The sequence below is a fragment of the Pholcus phalangioides genome, unplaced genomic scaffold (assembly GCF_987345545.1).
Source record: "Pholcus phalangioides strain wild (caught in Gottingen) unplaced genomic scaffold, Ppha-v1.0 ptg000008l_1, whole genome shotgun sequence".
NCBI classification, from domain to species: domain Eukaryota; kingdom Metazoa; phylum Arthropoda; class Arachnida; order Araneae; family Pholcidae; genus Pholcus; species Pholcus phalangioides.
Window position 1 is genome coordinate 36915436 of NW_028301601.1, and position 18306 is coordinate 36933741.

General features: G+C 34.1%; 2 protein-coding genes across 5 annotated transcripts in view; one reads left to right on the top strand and one right to left on the bottom strand.

Annotated features, from left to right (window-relative positions):
* The window catches only part of LOC149084230 (cyclin-dependent kinase 17-like), a 55033-nt gene extending 53599 nt beyond the window's left edge, over positions 1-1434 (bottom strand). Inside the window, exon 1 of the mRNA XM_089234572.1 lies at positions 1350-1434. The gene's annotated coding sequence lies outside the window, so the exon portion shown is untranslated. The remainder of the gene's footprint in view (positions 1-1349) is intronic.
* Uba3 (Ubiquitin-like activating enzyme 3) lies at positions 1414-18154 on the top strand. Of its 4 annotated transcripts, none has more exons than XM_089234578.1 (15): positions 1414-1721; positions 5062-5161; positions 8165-8245; positions 9013-9095; positions 10768-10848; positions 11249-11292; positions 11558-11622; positions 11916-12068; positions 14640-14733; positions 14869-14982; positions 15362-15452; positions 16129-16210; positions 16328-16428; positions 17795-17913; positions 18003-18154. In XM_089234578.1, the coding sequence occupies exons 2-15, from the start codon at positions 5072-5074 to the stop codon at positions 18107-18109; spliced, it is 1305 nt and encodes a 434-aa protein (XP_089090704.1). In that variant the 5' UTR covers positions 1414-1721; positions 5062-5071; the 3' UTR covers positions 18110-18154. The 4 variants fall into 4 exon arrangements, with proteins under 4 accessions (XP_089090704.1, XP_089090701.1, XP_089090702.1 ...); XM_089234575.1 differs by having other exon boundaries at positions 1700-1779; XM_089234576.1 differs by having other exon boundaries at positions 1701-1742.
* The last annotated feature ends 152 nt before the right edge of the window (positions 18155-18306 follow it).

The window sequence follows — 18306 nt, forward strand, 5'->3', positions numbered from 1 at the left end:
ATGCTTTGATTACATTTTGACTTCAACTTCTTAACAAAGTTAAAGCTCAAAATTCTGTTCAAGACAGAGAACCCAGAACATTCAAACACTGAACATTAAAGCCTAGGATTTTGACAGGTGCAAATGTGAGCTGATCTTCCCGTTGATAAGTTTTGCCAAAGAGAGAAACAGGCCTACAACAGTGCAATTATTCAATCATTACACTTCACTCATAGTCAGTTTCATCTTAACGCATGGCCTGGGGGCCTCAGAAAAATTAGAAGTAGTTTAATTTTTCAAAAATTTGCCAGGTAGGGCCTCAGAAAAATCACTTGGTCTGGGGGGTCCATGATGCTTTAAAGACGGACCTGCTAATAGTTTAAAAAAGTTGATGGCAGCGTTACACATAACAAGCATAACAAACTTCATGCTAAGTTCACAACACACACATCCACATTTCAACATGTACCAAATTGTTAGAAGTTCCACAGAGGAATGTGGATGAGGTGCATGTGCTGGTTTGGTAGTGGTAATGGACACTATTGTCTAAATCTAATGTTCATTGGCTTTTTTTATTACCATGAAATACATAGTAGCATAATAGTCTTTCTCGGGTGTCAATGTAAACTTGGCATGCCCACACATATCGCAGGGATGGGAAAACCAGCTTCAGAGGGCTGCAAACTCCTTAAACCTGTCCCTGCAGTGGAACACCCATATAATGACGCTAAAGGATCTAGAGAAACGAATTGCTATAAAGAAGTTATCGTTATAGATGGAATATGTTAGCAATACGAGATGTGCATCATACCAAAATTAAATCATTATACAGGCGATTATCATTGTAGAGGGTATAGTTATGTAGCATTTTCACTGTGGATGGTATCTTTACACTGAAGTTTCACTGTGATATGAAAAATCACCTAGAATTTTTCACCCCAATTTTTAATTTAATAAATAAACCAAGCATGGAGACTGGTTCACGGATAATGATAACTGGTTTACGGATTCTTAAGCTACCTCACATTCCGGTTCAAGACCTCTCAAAAATCACTCGAGCGAAAGGATACATGTCAATGATAAATGCTAAAAACTGGATTTATCTAATTACTATTTAATCAATCACAAAATTTAGTTGAGAATTATCGGCCCGATCCGCTATCCATCCATAACCTTTCTATCGGCCTCAACATCAACAGGAAGTTAACCAACACAAACAAGGTTTATAAAATGTAAAGCCGATTAATACAATTGTGGATAGCTCGGAATAATAATCATATAATTGTAATCGATCTCAATCAAATGCGTTCAATAATTATGCATAATTTAGATATTTAAAATATCAACGATTCCGTGTATGATGCCCTTACCTCATTCCAAAGGTGGAATCCATGTTGATCAACAACACGCGACCATCATCGTGAAGCCCGATGCAATGTAGGGGTTCGGTTGTTAACGTTGCTAATGGGTGTGCACGCAAGCATTGTATGTACGAACGCACGCACGCAACCTGTCGTAAATTCAGCTTTTAAAACTCATACGTGAAAGAAATTTAAAAATTTCATTATCTCAGTATCTCGATGAAATCGTAAAATTTCCATCATGTCAAAAAGTAAATTGCAAAAATATTTATATGCTGCTGAATTTTTCATTTTAGGAGGGCTGATGCAACATCTTTTTTTGGTTCCGAACTTGTACAATGTACATTGACCATTGAGTTCAGTGATTCATTCGGCGAAAAGGTAAACAAAGTGAAGTTTACGGTAATTTGTAACTTTTGCTTATACATTGTTACATTAGGTAAGTTTATAATTGAATTGCATAGGGGCAGTAACGGATTAAACTCGGTCGGGGCCCCGGGTGCAAAAGAAAATATTGGGCCCCTTTAATTAGCAAAAAAAAAAAAACTTCGGTGAAGTTTGTGTTTTTCCGGGCCCTTTAGAAGTCGGGGGCCCGCTGTTAAATCCGCCTCTGCACAGGGCCTCTTGAAAGGTCTATGAATTTTTTTCACACAATGTTGAATAGTTTCATGTTATTTTTTATAATAACGTGATTGACAGGACTCGAGCCTCTACTCCACCCCCCCCCCCACACTTGGGGATCTATTTTTTGTTATTTTTACGCTGTGAATTTACTATGAGGCTTTTTAATAGACGTCGCCATCAGCATCACTGAGGGACAGGCACAGGATGATCCCCATAGAAATCAATGTTGAAATTGCCAATTTTGGCGTAGAAATGCGGAAATTTTGTGTTTTCCTTCACATCAATAATTTCAAAAATTGAATGGAATTCTATATTTTTGAAGTATTGAGTTCGCTTCGAGATACGAAGCCCAGAAAATTAAATATAAAATAATTAGCTGGACCTACTTTTGAGTTGGATATTCATGCAATAACATTGATTTCAACTTTTCATTTATATCTTCTCAAGCATGAAAATGAAGATTAATGTATTGTCTTATAATATCCAACTGCATTAGTCTATATAGTTTAGGATATTTTGAAATTAATTATAGGCCCATAAATTACTTTGAAGAAATTCTGCAGCTTTAATCTAGCATTTTTTGTGCAAAACAGGCAGATCAATAATTTGAACTTCAAGAACATTTTCAAAGTATCTAGCGCCCATGGAAAAGAAAAAAAGTTTAATTTTTACATTTTTTTAATTTAGATTTGTTTCTTTCATGAGTCGATCAGAAAGTCAACATATTGGTTACCTTGTATGTTCCTCAAGAAAGAGGGAAATATCATGTGATCCAAAAAGCCTCATAAAATACCTTACAAAAATCTTAACCTCAGGCCTGTCTCTAGTTTGTAGGGGATCCTGGGTAATTTTGTTCATTAAGGGGTATTGGATTTGCTTTTATTTGTTTTCTGTTTCACTTCTATAAATTCAGAATGCATTATTCATCCATTCTGTTGCTCGTAGAACCGAATTCAACTTTTAAATATGCAAGGTATAAATAAACCGATGGTCAGAACCAGGGCTGGAACTACAGAGGGGCAACTGCCCCATACTGAAAAATTTAGTCGTCTTAAGTATTAGTTGGGATCAAAGAACACAGTTACAAAAATATTCCATTTTAAAGTTGTGGGGATGGCAAAAATCCTAGTTACGGTCCTGGTCAGAACTGTAAGGGGTGATAGGCCTAGAACCTGTCAAAACAAATAACTTTCACCATACAATGTGGGGTTAGAAAACAAACAGCGAGAGGGCTCTTTCTGTGTAGTAGATGAAAGATGGCCTTTCACAGAACACATTCAGCTGCTATTCGGCATGTGCTGCCTGCAAAGGCTGATTTATGGTTTTGCTGCCTGTAGGCTACATGCATTTTGTCGCCTTCTCCCATTCTAGTCTAATTTTCTTGATTACCCTTCTTTTATAGTCACCATCCTGTCAGATAACCCACTTGGTCTCCCCCCCCCCCATTCCTACAAGTGCAAATATGTCTCCAAGTCTTTCTTTTGGTCACTTACAAGCTCCCACACTCTCTTTTAGTCACTCACATGTTTGTACACTGTTTTTAGTCATTTACATGCTTACACACATATGTTTGGTTACTCACATGCTTTTACACCATTTTAGTCACTCACTTACACACGCTCTAGGTCACTTTTGTTTGCTCACTGGCATGGTTTCTTACTTTATGGGGTATTCTTTTGATCGTACACATGATCTAGATCACTCTTTTGGTCATTCATGTGTTTTCACTCTCTCTAGGTCAATCTTTTGGTCATTCACATGCTTGAAAATTCTCTAGGTCACTTTTTTTGGTCACTCACTGATCTAGTCACTAGCTGTCTGAGCAGATGCTGATTTGTTGAGGGTTGTACAAATTTTGCTGCCTTTCTCATCTTCTATTAATTTTCTTGGACACTCATTCCTCAAAGTTCTGCCCTTCTGTATTTGCCACCCTATGCTATAGCTCGCTTAAGCCCCCTGTAAATATGGCACTAGCCACCTGATTTACTGTGGAATGTACCAGCAAATCTTCGAGCAATTATGTGGTTCCAGCACGATGAGGCTCTAGCACATTTCCTGCACATTATGCAGAATTATCTGGGCATTACCTTTCTGAACAGATGAAGTGGCTGCCGTGGGCCCATCGCTTTGCCTCTCAGATCTCCTGCCAGGATTTTTTTTTTTCTGGGGACAACTAAAAAGTATAGTTTACAAAATGCTCATCCAGCCACCAAAGATATTGTTGCTGGAATTGGTGTTACAGCTGCAGACATCCTTGAGTTGCCATCCTTCTTCCAACGTGCACTCTGTTGCCGATGTGATGCCTGTATTGTAGCTGGTGGTCATTTGTTGAAAAGTTTTTGATAATAAAGATTCTTTGTCCTCTATTCTTTGTCTTCACCATGTTCTTTATTTTCACCATGCGAGTGCCCTCTTGCCACTCGCAGCTTACTTTCCAGCCCGACATTCTATGGTGAAAATTACTTCTTTTTTGGAAGTCCTATTGAGTTTTTCAGGGCTCTTTAGAAGTTGGGCCCCAGGTGAGCATTCACTGTTAAATCTGCCTCTGATTACATGTTATAAAAATTAATATTCAGCAACCAAAAATATAAAAGCATATCCAAATAAAGACAAAAGTGTTATAAAAAATTTGCTTTAAAAATAATTATTAGGCTTTATAATTATTTATTCATGAAATTTGAAACAGACAAATCTAAGTTTTTAATTGTATGAATTTTTGCCTCTTTCAAAAACTATTTTTTGCCCAGGCGGTTTTTACTGTGGTTTTTTTTTTCCACTGTGGCAAAAACTTGCCATGCCTGTTACTACTTAATCACTTGACTTGTGTAAAGGTACCTTGATTGCAAAGGAACAGTGGTTTGATTTCCTACTGATGAATGTAGAATATTTCCCTTCCTAAAATTTATCTCTGCAACATATTCAGTTAATATATATATTGTAGTCCAACTTATTACCTATATCAGTACTCAAAAATGTTCTATCAACTAGGTCTATATTGTGTTCTAATTTATTACTTTAGTATGATATTAGGAACATGAAATACATCTTTGTGAGTAAATGTTATAATATTTTATAACTGTTTTCTTTTAATCAACAGTTTGTTAGATATGGATTGGCCAAATAGATGGCTGCACGTGCAAAAGATTCTGGAACGTAACAGTCCATTTGCCCATCCTGAGTTTACTCCTGGTATTGAGGTATACTGAAACTTATTTTTTGAATCTATTCTTTTAATTAATAGGCCTGATCTTTCGAAAAATGTGCAAGTGATTCTATTTTATTAGGCTCTTTGTGTAAACCAGAGATCTTCGTCTAAACCAGAGGTCTTCAATCTTTTTTACAATCGCTATCACTGCCTGCACCCATTATGAAAAGAAGAGCACCCTTACAGCAAGTTTAACATACGAATGCATGAAATGATGATGATTTCAATCCTTGAATGCAATTCTTCCAATGTGTTTAATTGGAATGTTGATCATGCGCCCCTGAGCATGGAGTTGGACATGAGCATCGAGCACTCCAGGTACTTCAGGAAGCAATGGTGCTCGTGAGCAATGGGTTGAAGATGCCTGGTCCAAACCATAGTTCTCAAAGTGGGCGATCTTGCTCCCCAGGGAGTGATGGTCCAAAGTGACAGTAAAAGGTTTGAAATTGCAATATAGCGATATGGCCAGAGTTGGTGTTTAGTAAAGTAGTAGAAGGTTTGGGTTTAGTATAGGATCCTATGGATTGGCTTAACAATGTGTGTGATGAGAACAAAAGATTTTTTAGGGGGGGGGGGGCAATAGAACAAAAACAATAGCGAAACTATGGTCTAAATCATAGTTTCTTGAACTTTATGTTCCATTGCCCTCCTCTTAACAGTTTTTTTTTTTCTTATTGTCTCTCAACTCAAGAGAACCCATAGGATTCTATGTTATACTCATAGCTTCAGTCTTCTCCCCCCCCCCCCCCCCCCACAATCATTCCATCACTTCTCTGAAGCCAGTATTGTTGGGGCACTTTGGGAAACACTGGTCTAAACGTCCTTAGGATTTTGTTAATACAGTCTACATTCGTTATAACAACCCCTTCCCCCATCCTGTTGAAAATGCACATTATATTGGAAATTAAGAAAATTAAGAAAAGAAACTTAAGAAATACCCTCAATGTGTAATGATTCTTCAGCTTTAACACTAGAAGGGCTGGACTATACATTATATTTATAAGGACCGCTAGCAGTTATTGTGACTGCTGCTTCTTTTTTAGAACAAAATATTTAATGACACTAAATTTTTACAATAAAAAAATAACAAGCATTGTCCAACATGGTTAATTTGTTCATTTTGAAGAAATTTATCTTTTTAAGCATACAGAGTGTCTATAAAATGGCTTTCCAACTTCAAATATGAAAATATGAAGAACAACTGTTGACATGCATTGCAAGTCTCCTCAGTCTCAGATTTATTGTCCAAAATATCATTTAGTACTTATAAAACATTATTATTGTCCTGATACATCCGTCTTCTAAGAACCATTTCTACACACTGTGAATGAACCTCTGTTTCCTAGAAAGCTTTCAAGGCAGATAGTGGCATGAAGAGTTATGAAATGTCAAACTAAAACAAAGACTGAGCTTGTCAGGTGAACAATCAGGGAAAAAAAATTCCCTCAATGGTGATAATAATAGACTACAGATATATAGCTAAATAAGAAATGGTGTTTTGGTTGTGAATACATGAATTTCTGCTATCCCTGCAAATATACTTTTTGCAAGGATAGCTGAGTATTCCAGGATTGCCCAGTAACATTATGCAGTAAATAACATTATTTTATTGATTTATTATTTTTTAGGTTATGTTGCTATGTTGCTAATGAATATATGTTGTGTTGGTGTGCTATCAGGAAATTATAAGGAATAAACCTAAAAGTAAAAGTATGCATTAAAATGGTTGATATCTCCCAAATGAAACATTGAATGTCTGAAATATTTTGTACACTGAGAAAAATACAGAAATAATGACGTCACCAAAAATTGAGTGTGTACGTCAAATAGACACTTGATAGTGTCAAGATTATAAAGTTTTCAAAATCAAAAATTGTTAAAATAACTGCTCTGGCCATTCTGGTTTAACATCCATAACTGTCTGTCCTGGCTGATTCACATAAACTCCCGTTCACATAGGAAATTTAAAAAAAACCGGGGGAAGTTATCAGTATCAGAGATTTCTGTTACAATCCGCTTACATGGCATTCAAGTTATGCCATTATTTCCTCCTCTTTTTCTAGACGATGTCACTGGTCATGTGGATTGAATGGAGATGGTTGGCTCAAATTGGCTTACAAAAGGAGCTAACTCTCTCTCTTTTCTTATCATGAATCTTAATCTTTGTTGTAACCTATGAACATAACTTCTTTCTCCTTCCCATTCTTTCCATACTCCTGTTCAGTAACTTTTTTCCCACATATAATGTATCTTTCTACTAGAGGAAAAATAATATGTAGGGAAGGTGAGAACAAAAGAGAAATTTGCCATACTCTTTCTCCCCCTCTTTCTTTCTAACGTGCAAACAAGGAAAACATTTTTTGAGAATTATCATCAATACTTCAAATAGAGAGGATCCAAATTTTTTGTCAAAAGCCTGTATGTGAAGGGGGTTAATGAACATGTCTTATAATGTCAATGAAAGCGCAATGACTTTAGATATAACTATGCTTCTTCTTTGCTTTTGCTTTGGTTTTTTGGGATTTTTCTGAGAAATTCCTAGTTCTGGAACTCATCACATTGAGAAAATGTTTTAGTAATGAAAAACAAAAAGTAACAGTTATAACAATAAAATTTCATGGACTTTTTGATGTTGTTACAACTGAACTTGGTTTTAATCTTTTTTTTTTTGCAATGTAGAACTTAGTGACATAAATTTCAAAATTTTATGTTTTCATCGGACTCAAATTTAACAATCTCACATACAAAACCGTAGTGTTGTCAATTCCAATAAATTGGTTAAAATGGTGACCAGGGATTTTTAAAGCACTGGTGTAGGCTAATTGCTATAGGAAATAATGAATTAAAAAATTCCATGTTTCAGCTGAGGTAATGCCTAAATAATTCTTGCTTGTTGTCCAGACATTGTAACAGAATTTGTTTTAATGTAGCTGTGCAAAGATATAATAACGCAGTGTTTCATTTTTCATTTATTGCAACTTTATTTTTATCAAAGGTTTCAGACTTTATTTTCAACACTTGCAAGGTTCTTGTTGTTGGAGCTGGTGGCTTAGGATGCGAACTGCTGAAGAATTTGGTGAGATTGTCATTTACATTTTTTTATACCTGGTAAAATACTGTTTGAAATTAATATCAAGTTGCATAATCTGGCTCTATTGTTTTCATTAAATTGTCCCTTATCTTCATATAATCACTGTAAAATAATGAAAATGTGAAACAGACCAAAAGAAACCTCATATAAGTTGGTGAGGATTTGAATTTTCAATTGAGTATGACAATCAAACAGATATCTAAAACAGGGCTTGACTGATTTAAAAAATATTTATGCATTAGCCGATTTTCTTAGAAGTCATGCATGATGTTTGCTCAAGAAATAATGTTTTTTCCTACTTTTTAGGGACTTGATATCTTTCTGATGTTAAAAAATTACAGCAATGAAAATCAGACCATTTTGTTTTTTTCCTTAGACTCCAATTCAGCTATCACAAATTTTAGGTGCAGATACAAATTGTTTTATCTCCATGGCAACCTGGCACTTATCAAGCCATGGTTAAGAAAAAATGATAAAATAGAAAATTCTGCTCTCTTATGATTGAGTGAAATAGTTTGAAAACAGTGTTTTTCATTTTTCTGAACTCAAGTTCCAGTAAATTGTCTGAAGTCTAATTCAAGAACCAATCCATTCCTTTTGGCGGTATCTAATGATAAATAAATCTTATAACACTAGTATTTGATGTACATTTATGAACAGTTTTTTTTCTAATCAAGTGGAGTTCAGTTTTAAAAAATCCGAGATTGTGAAAAATTATTCATCAACTAAATATATAATTTGTTTCTTATAAGGCCTTGATGGGATTCAGAAATATAGATGTTATTGATATGGATACTATAGAAGTATCAAATTTGAATCGGCAATTTTTGTTTAGGTAAGTTTGCTAATTTTTCTCTGGATATTTCGATTTCTTTGAAGTCATACAACTCAGAGTATTACTGTAATCATTGGCGTACACAAGGGAGGGGAGTTCTAACCCCCTATGCCGAGATTATAGTGTTATTTTGCAGGAACAAACTTAACCCTCCCCCCCTTGAGAAGAAAAAAAACTGAACCCCTTCCCATTGAGAAAATTCTGCATACGCACGCCTATGACTGTAGTTGTGTATTTATTGCAACAATTTTCAACCTTTTTTGGCAACAAACTTTCTAGCTTCTGCAGCGTGGTGGTTGAAAACCTTTGGTTACATAGAAGCAGTTCAATTGTTTGATGTCAGTTTCAAATTTATTCTATGTTATGTAAACCATCTCACTATTTTATATTCGTAACGTAATGCTATCCTGATTAATAAAATTTTTGAATGTCTCAGTTGACTGAATAGGAATTTTTTGTTATACTTTCCCATGTTTAACGCCATGTATAAATTTCAAAATCGCTTCCATAGTTGCTTACAAAAATTTTGTTGAGTAACGAATGGATAAAAAATTTTTAAATCAAGACATAACTTTCAGAACATTTGCAGCAAATTTAACCATAGGAAACTTAATACATGAAAATAGAGATAACAACGTCTATTTTCACATATTCATTTCATGGGTATTGTTCATAATCTCTGGTAAAAGTGATAATTTTTTTAGTTTTTATCAAATTTATCAATGACGTTTGAGTATTATGTATAATCACTGGTAAAAGTGTTAAATTCAGGGAAGTTCATCAAACTTACAAAAATGGTGTGAGTATGGATTATTACTGGATTTATCACATTCACCATAACACACACATACATATATGAGACTTTGACCTGTGTGAAGTTATGCTTGTTTCATGTGATACTGGTGCTGTCCATACCTTCCATATTTATATTTTGAAATGCAATTAGCAGCAAATGCAAATGCAGGCAATTGCCTGAATTTTCTCATTCTAGATGAAGTTTATGCATAATTTTCCATAAGCATTGACTGTAAGTGCATGCATCTAACAGTCTGAGTGTGTATCTAGTGTTCTGTCTATTTTTCAGTGCTGCCATATAGGTTGTGGTATCGCAGGAACATTTTTCTAATAGGGTTGTTAATAAATTAGCTAGCTTATACCCCAGGGGGTAGTAAATTCTAGCATAATTGAGACATTTAAAAAGAAATATGATAAACATGTTGGGGTAAATTAAGAAGCTATCCATACTTAGAATATAAGACAACCATAAATATTTTTATGGGTATTGTATAACATTTTATCATGTGTATATAGTTTTTATAATTGCATTTTTAATTGGGTTGCTGTAGTTTAGAAATATATGACATACATATTTGTTATGGCATCTTTTTCGCAGCCACCTCATTGGGCATTTTGCCTATTGTGCCCTTGTATTTGTATTTAACAACAGAAGCTGAGGATTATGCATAATTATCAATAAATGTGGTAAATTTGAAATTTATTAACAAAATTTATCAAATTTTCCAAAATTATCTGTGTAATCATGTTGTGTCATAATATTGAAATTTATCAATTTTACCTCAACATATATATATAACATATATATATATATATATATATATAATATATATATATATATATATATATATATACACACACACATTATTTTATTCAGATCAGAAGATGTTGGGAAGCCCAAAGCAGATGTAGCTGCTGCGTTCATAAACAAAAGAGTTCCTGGTTGTCAAGTTAAATCGTATCCTTTGTTTTAATTCAAGTTCCTATCAACTGGCTGGTGAGAGGTTAAAAAATCACTCAAATGGTCCGCTCTCTTCTAAACTTTGAGCACTCTGGATTCACAGCTAAAATCCCCTATTTTCTATTTTCTACATTATCTACATTATTTGAATGAGATTACTTACATAGTTCTAGGGAAGTTCTATAGAAGTGTAGCTGCTTGCTAGCAGCTATTCAAACTTGAACTACCAGACAGATACCCACGTTAATATTCCTTACGGAACCTCTAACAAGCTTTTCAAACTGTAGGTTCTTCCTCAAATAGCCATCTTGCACATGAAATGCCAGTGGTCTGTACAAAAACTGTCAAATATTTTTGATGTCAGTAATGCTTTTCGCTTTAACCCATAAAAAAATAGTCATTTCAAGAGGATTCAAGACTTTGATGAATCTTTCTATCAGCGTAAGTATTTCTTTGTATATGACATTGAGTTTTTGATTGACGAATTCATTGTATTTATTTTTTATTATTTCTGTACGCTTGGTATTCATGAACCAATTAATAATAGATTAGGAAGCATAATCATTAAAGTGCAGTTAATGTTTACAGGAATGCACAATAACAACACTTTTCTTCTTTTTATTAGCTATCATCTCTTCATATTCATAAGTTTTGATTTTCAGTCAATACATTTTATCATACTCAAGCACTTTTTTATTCCATTTAGAATTTCACATTATTGTTTGTGGGCTTGATTCTGTGGTTGCTCGTCGGTGGATGAATGGCATGCTGGTGAATATCATTATATTTTTTTATCATCAAGTATTAATTTGCCTTTACATTTGAAAGTTTATAATTGAGGAATTCTTGTAACATAAAATTTAGAGAAAAGAAACTCGATGCTTTCTTGAACTTTCGATAGATGGAATTCTTATCCAATATTTGGGCTGATGAAACATCAGCAACTGTCCCAAAGCATGCTCATTCAATCAGCATAAACTAAAGTTTGAAAAAGTAGTAGATTTCGATCAATTTTGAAAATCACAAATAGAAAGTTAAAAATTATGTCCATTTTCTTTTCATAGATGAGTATTAATTCCAATGAAAGCATGGAGGAAGGAGGCTCATTAATACCAATGGTAGATGGTGGCACTGAAGGATTCAAAGGAAATGTCAGGCTCATCGTTCCTGGAATGACTGCGTGTATTGAATGTACACTAGATCTATATCCTCCCCAAGTAAGTTAGATGAGCTCTCTTGCATTTGTAAATACAGTAAACTCTAGATTATCCAACACTCATTGAAGCAGGGGCATGTCAGATAACCAGTGCACTTATTATCATTGGCATTTTCTAAAGTTTCAAATATTAAACTATAAATATAGATACTTGTAAATAAATTACTATGCTAGAATAGGTAAAATGTAAAAATTGGGGGGAAAATAATACTGCTACGAAAATTATGTGTAGCGCAATTTGTTGAAAAACCCCTCAAGTTAAAGTCATAAGGAAAAGAGAAATCACGGGATTGGCCTGGAACATTCTGGAAGGCTTCTTCGGCCAGATGGTAGCACCACTAAACCAGAACTATAGTAGAAATTTCTTGAAAATTCCCCATGTCTATAAAAACTAACGCAGTTGTTCAAATTTGGAGTCTGAAGACAAGATGTTATTTCTATGTCACAATCTCAGCTTGTAAATACCTGTAAATATGGCGGTTTTCTGTGAATAGATCTGTGCTGTCCTGTGAATAGTTTCGTCCTCTGCCCCTTTCTAGGACTTGTGAGATATTATCCGGAATAATACAAATAAAAAAAAAACAGTGTGGTAATTACCTGTTGGGTACTTTTTCAGATATACACACAACTTGTCCATTAATTTTTAGTAGAGTTGTGTATCAAATAATTGAGGGGGGGGGGGTAATCTGGAGTCTACTATACTTTTATATTTCTCCTTCATGTCTGTTCTACACTGAATCAAGTATGAACTGTGAATGTTGTCTATGATTTCCACAATTATTTATTACTAGCTATAATACCCGGCGCTGCCCGGGTTTTCTTCAATGAGGCTTTTTTGGATCACGTGATATCTCCCTCTCTTTTTCTTGAGGGACGTACAAACCGTGTACAAGTTAACCAATATGGCGACCTGCGCGATTCATGAAATAAACAAATCTAGATTTACACAGAAACGTAGAAATGAATATATATTTTTCTTTTTTTAAGGGGCGCTAGGTATTTCGATCCCCCTCCCCCCCACTTTGAACTTCAAGTTATCCATCTGTCTGTTCCAGCTTCCAAAAATCCTTAGTTAAAGCTGTGGAATTTTTTCGATGCACTTTTCACGGGCTCATAACTAATTTTAAAATATCCTAACCCACATGGATTTATGCAAATAAATATCAAAAGAGACAATATGGAGACATTTATTTTCATACTTGAGAAGATATAAATGAAATCAATGATATTGCTCGAATATCCAACTCAAAAGTATAGGTTTGGCTAATTACTTCATATTTAATCTCCTGGGCTTCGTATATCTCTAAGCGAATTGAATATTTCAAAAATCGAGAATTCAATACAATTTTTAAAATCATTGATGGGGCGGAAAATCCCACTAATTTCCGCATTTCTACAGTAAAATCGGCAATTTTAGCACTGATTTCTATGAGGATCACCCTTTTCCTGACTCTCAAAGCGATGCTGATGATGATTATGACGTCTATTCAAAAAGCCTCATTACTGAGAGTATATTGAAAATGTGGCAAACCATTATAAAGGCATAAACTATTATACATATACTAACAGGATTAAAGAAGTGACAAACCGTTGTAAAGGCATATACACGTCTGAAACGCATTGCTAGGGAACCACGGTAACCAAAGTAAACGTTTGGAAAGTGATTGTTGAGGCCCAAAAACCATTGTTGCCGGACAATTTTTTGCCCATTTGGGGCATTTGCCCTGGGCTGACGAAATTTTAAAGTGGCCTATCGTTCAAGTCGGGTCCCATTTGGTGTATATGCAAAATTTGGCGACGATCGATCTAAAATTGTAGATTTGTATAGAGAACATACACACACACAGACATACAGACAGACAGAAAATCAATTTTATATATATAGATTTCCACATTATTTTGACACACAAGTTCTATAAAATTTTCAATAATGCATTAAAATGTAGAATTTTTCCTCAAATATTTTCGCACACACACACATTTCTGCTGAATATAACGTACAAGCTATATAACCTCTTAGCCAGTAGTTGTTAATCTTTTTGCTAATCTGTGCTCCCTTGTGAGAATATTGATTCAAATTCTCCCACTCCCCCATTAAAGCTCCAAATTACATTTTTGCAACTGTTTGTATTTTAATCATGTGCAAAATCAGTGTCTTGAGTAATCAAATATTTTTCACTTTTACACTAGCAGCCCTGCTCAAAGCTGTAAGCCTGCACATGATAAAAATACTTCTGCTCATGTAAACATTGCTAAATACACCATTAGTGTATGTGGCGTATTACCTTATCGTGCATAGAAAAAAAAAGCCAGGTCTGTCCGGTGTTTAAAATTTAATTTATTGTTTTGTAGGAATTAGAAAAAATATTCAAAAAGACATGAAAATTTAAGATTTAAATTCATTTGTTTGGAGATTTGTTGAAGAAATATCTTTTCTTAAGCTTTAGATATCATGAAATATGTATATGTAGTGTATTTAATTTTTTTTTTCTTATTGCATCATTTTATTGAGGTTTTTCTTATAGTTTTTGTCTTTAAATCTTTTTAGAGTTTTTGTAATTCTTCTTTCTAGGTCAATTTTCCATTATGTACCATAGCTCATACTCCAAGACTCCCTGAACATTGCATAGAATATGCAAAGGTTTTGCTATGGCCAAAAGAAAAAAGTAAGTTTTACAAGCTATATAAGTTTCAAATTCGAGGACTATCGAGTACTGACTAATTTGCATATGTGACAGTTTTTATACCTCAGAAATTTGAAATTTTATCCGCAAAAAATATTTTTATGCTTGATTTTCTAGAAGATACACCACTGGATGGGGATGACCCAGAGCATGTGAAATGGATCTATGAAAAAGCTCTTGAAAGAGCATTAGAATACAATATTCATGGTGTAACGTACAGACTCACACAAGGTTTGTTTTATTTTTATTGGGTATTTAAATGGAGTTGTCATTTTGTATTCTATAAACATATACATACACAGTTGAAAATTATCAGAGTTAAATTACTTATGGAATTTATTCCTTTATAATTACAATTAAAAAGTGTAAATTAAAACTACACATCTGTAATACTTATCCTATGCCTTCCGATCTTCAACATTTCATGATTAGAGTATGTTGTTTTTTTTTATTTAAATAATTGAGCTTTACTTAGCTCATTTATTGTAATTAAGAATGTGTGTGCTTACACATTTTACTTCATGGAGAAGGAGAAGAAAATATCTGAGGATGTCATTTTGTTTTTAGGCAAATACTTATTAATTGGTATAATTTTTGTGGCATTCTTCAGGTGTTATCAAGAATATTATTCCAGCTGTAGCTTCAACAAATGCTGTTATTGCTGCTGCTTGTGCTACTGAGGTTTTTAAGTTAGCAACAAGGTGATTTCATTTTTTACCCCTTTTTTTTCTAGCTGAAATAGATTTGCTGCTACTTTTTTAGAACTGCCAGCTGCATTTTAATTTCCAGTTGGCATTTAGTTTCATGTTATTTTCCAATCAAAGGATATTTTTCATCTAGGTTTTCAAATCTTTATTATTCGTGTGCCTCAAAATAATTTATGAAAGTATAAAAAAGTATTTGCTTGTTATACAGCCAAACTTGCTGTGCGTTCAGTTTCAATGCATGGCCCCTAGGCTGTTTGTGCTTCATTAACCTCTCTGTTATAGCCTAATAGCTATTTTTAAAATCAAGTGATTAATATATATAATTAGTATAGCTTATATAGTGACCCTCAAGATTCATTGAAATTTCCAGTGGGATTCATATGGTATGAAAAGTTGCCACTCACGCACAGTTCAATTGTTGCAGGCTGGCTCTGTCTATCTCATGGTCTCATCAACAAGGCCCCCCTAACATTTCCAGCTGACCATTTGTATCCATATGTCCCTGTGTTTTTTTTTTATGTGTATTGAACTATGAGTGTTTCTAAATGATGTTGTAATATAATATACAGAAGTTTTTAATTCATATATGCATTTCAAGAAATACTTAGAGCATGAAAGGTTTCAATTTGTTAAGAGTTGCATGTAGTTAATTCCCTTTTTTTACTTGCAGCTCTTACTCTCCATTGAACAATTACATGGTTTTCAATGACAATGATGGAATCTATACATATACTTTTGAGGCAACAAAAAAGGTTGTTTTTTTTTACTTTTCAATGAATGATGAATTTCATTCTTTTTGAATGCTTCAAGCAATTCATGATTTTAAGATGATGGAAGTTATTTTCTAATGAGAGTTTCTCTATTTTTAGGACAACTGTTTAGGATGCAGTCAGAATGTCCAGACGTTATCATTTTTGGAAAGTGATAAACTTCAGGCTGTGATAGATTATCTGATCAATGACCCAGAATAGTAATATTTAGAGTTTTCTTGACATCATTTTATCGATCTTCCCCACATAAGTTCCTATTTTATAAGTGATTGTTTTTGTTTTTCAAAAAATTTGGTTTTTAAAAATGCAGTAAAAATATGCAGTAATGTATACAAAGTGTAGGTGTAAAAGACCTTTATATTTGCAACCTGAGGGTGAAGCACACAGTTCCTAATGGGTCCAAATTCAATTTTTGAATCTTTGTGGCTTAAAATTATTAAAATCTTAAGGTGCTGGCCAGCTACTATTTTACATTATTATGTATAGATTCACATAGGTACCAATTCTCAGACTTTTGTAGTTTATTTTCATGTAATTAAATATTTGTCACTGAAGAGAATGTAATACAAATGAAAGGGAAAACTAGATTTTTTTTTGACATTGCATAGGGGGGGGTGACCATGTGACTTTCCTGGGCATACACAAAGGGGGGGGGGTTTAGGATTCTAATCCCCCGTCCCCCTTGAGCCAAAATTATAGTGCTATTTTGCAGGAAAAAACGTATTCCCCAGAAAGAAAAGAAATCTGAACCCCCCCCCCCCCCCTGAGAAAATGCCTATGTTCCAGGGCACATTCCTGTATTTTTTTCCATTCATATTTTTGTATAACAAAAATTCCCAGTTTTTTTGCACTTCAACCGAAGCCTACTTGAAATTCTTATCCTTCACTGAAATCAAGAATTAAAATCATTTAGCCAATTTATTGAAGAAAATTATGACGATGAATATGGTTATCTCACATTTTAACCACTGATTTGCATTTGCACTTCATTTCCCACCATTGGCAATAATGGGCAACCTCACTTACTTTTGGCATCATATTTGGTGACAATTGCCAATTTTTGATACTTGGAATCCTGATTTCCCATACTTTTATGGGGGGAAAATGATCAGCCTGGGGATGCAAAGGCTAAGAGGAGTATTTTCTTTAGGGATTTTTCATACAAGCAATGCCCAATTGCACATTTTTAGAGAATTTTCTATAGAGCTGAAGAATCTGGTTGCAGACAGAAAGATTTCACACACACACAATGAGGCTAAATAATTGGAAGACATCTGGGTAAATCTGTAGTATTGGCACCTATGGATTTAGTATTGTTCTTGTGGTTAGAAGTGTGTTGAATTATTTTTATATAGTTCTCCTGTCCTCATTTTTTGCCAACTATAGGCATTGAAAAAATTATTCACCATCTTCATTTTTCAAACCATAATAATAATAGTCTTTTCGTGAGAGAGACTCCCCATTATGATTGCATGATCAGGTTTAAAAATTATAGTGGCCTGAATGCATGTTCCAGAGGATTGAAAATTAATTTCAATTAGCATTAATTCCTTTTTCTTGTTTCAGCCAAATGAAATCACCTGGAATCACAACAAATGTCAAAGGGAAAAATAAGACTTTGTATATGCAAACAGTATCATCTATTGAAGCACAGACAAGGCCCAATCTTAAGAAAACACTCAAGGGTATGAAATGCTTACGATATGTTGAGCAGAGATACACCCCTTTCATCATGATGTTCAGATTCATATCTAGTTTTTTTCTTCTCTTTCAGAATTAGGACTAGTCAGTGGACAAGAAATTGTTGTTGCAGATATGACTTCACCTAGCTCATTAATATTCAAACTGGAACTTGATGAAAAAATAGAATGTGAACCATAGGAAAGACTTTTGTGTACATTAAAAGTATTTATTTCTTTTCTTGTATGTTGCAGAGTAATTTTTTGTTTGATACTCATACTTTACATTCACCAGGCATTCGTCTTATAGCTTTTACTGCAAAGAAACGGGTCACAGTTTAACTCCCTTTTTAGAACTACAGTGATCTCTCTCATACACATCTCAGTTAAAAGATGATT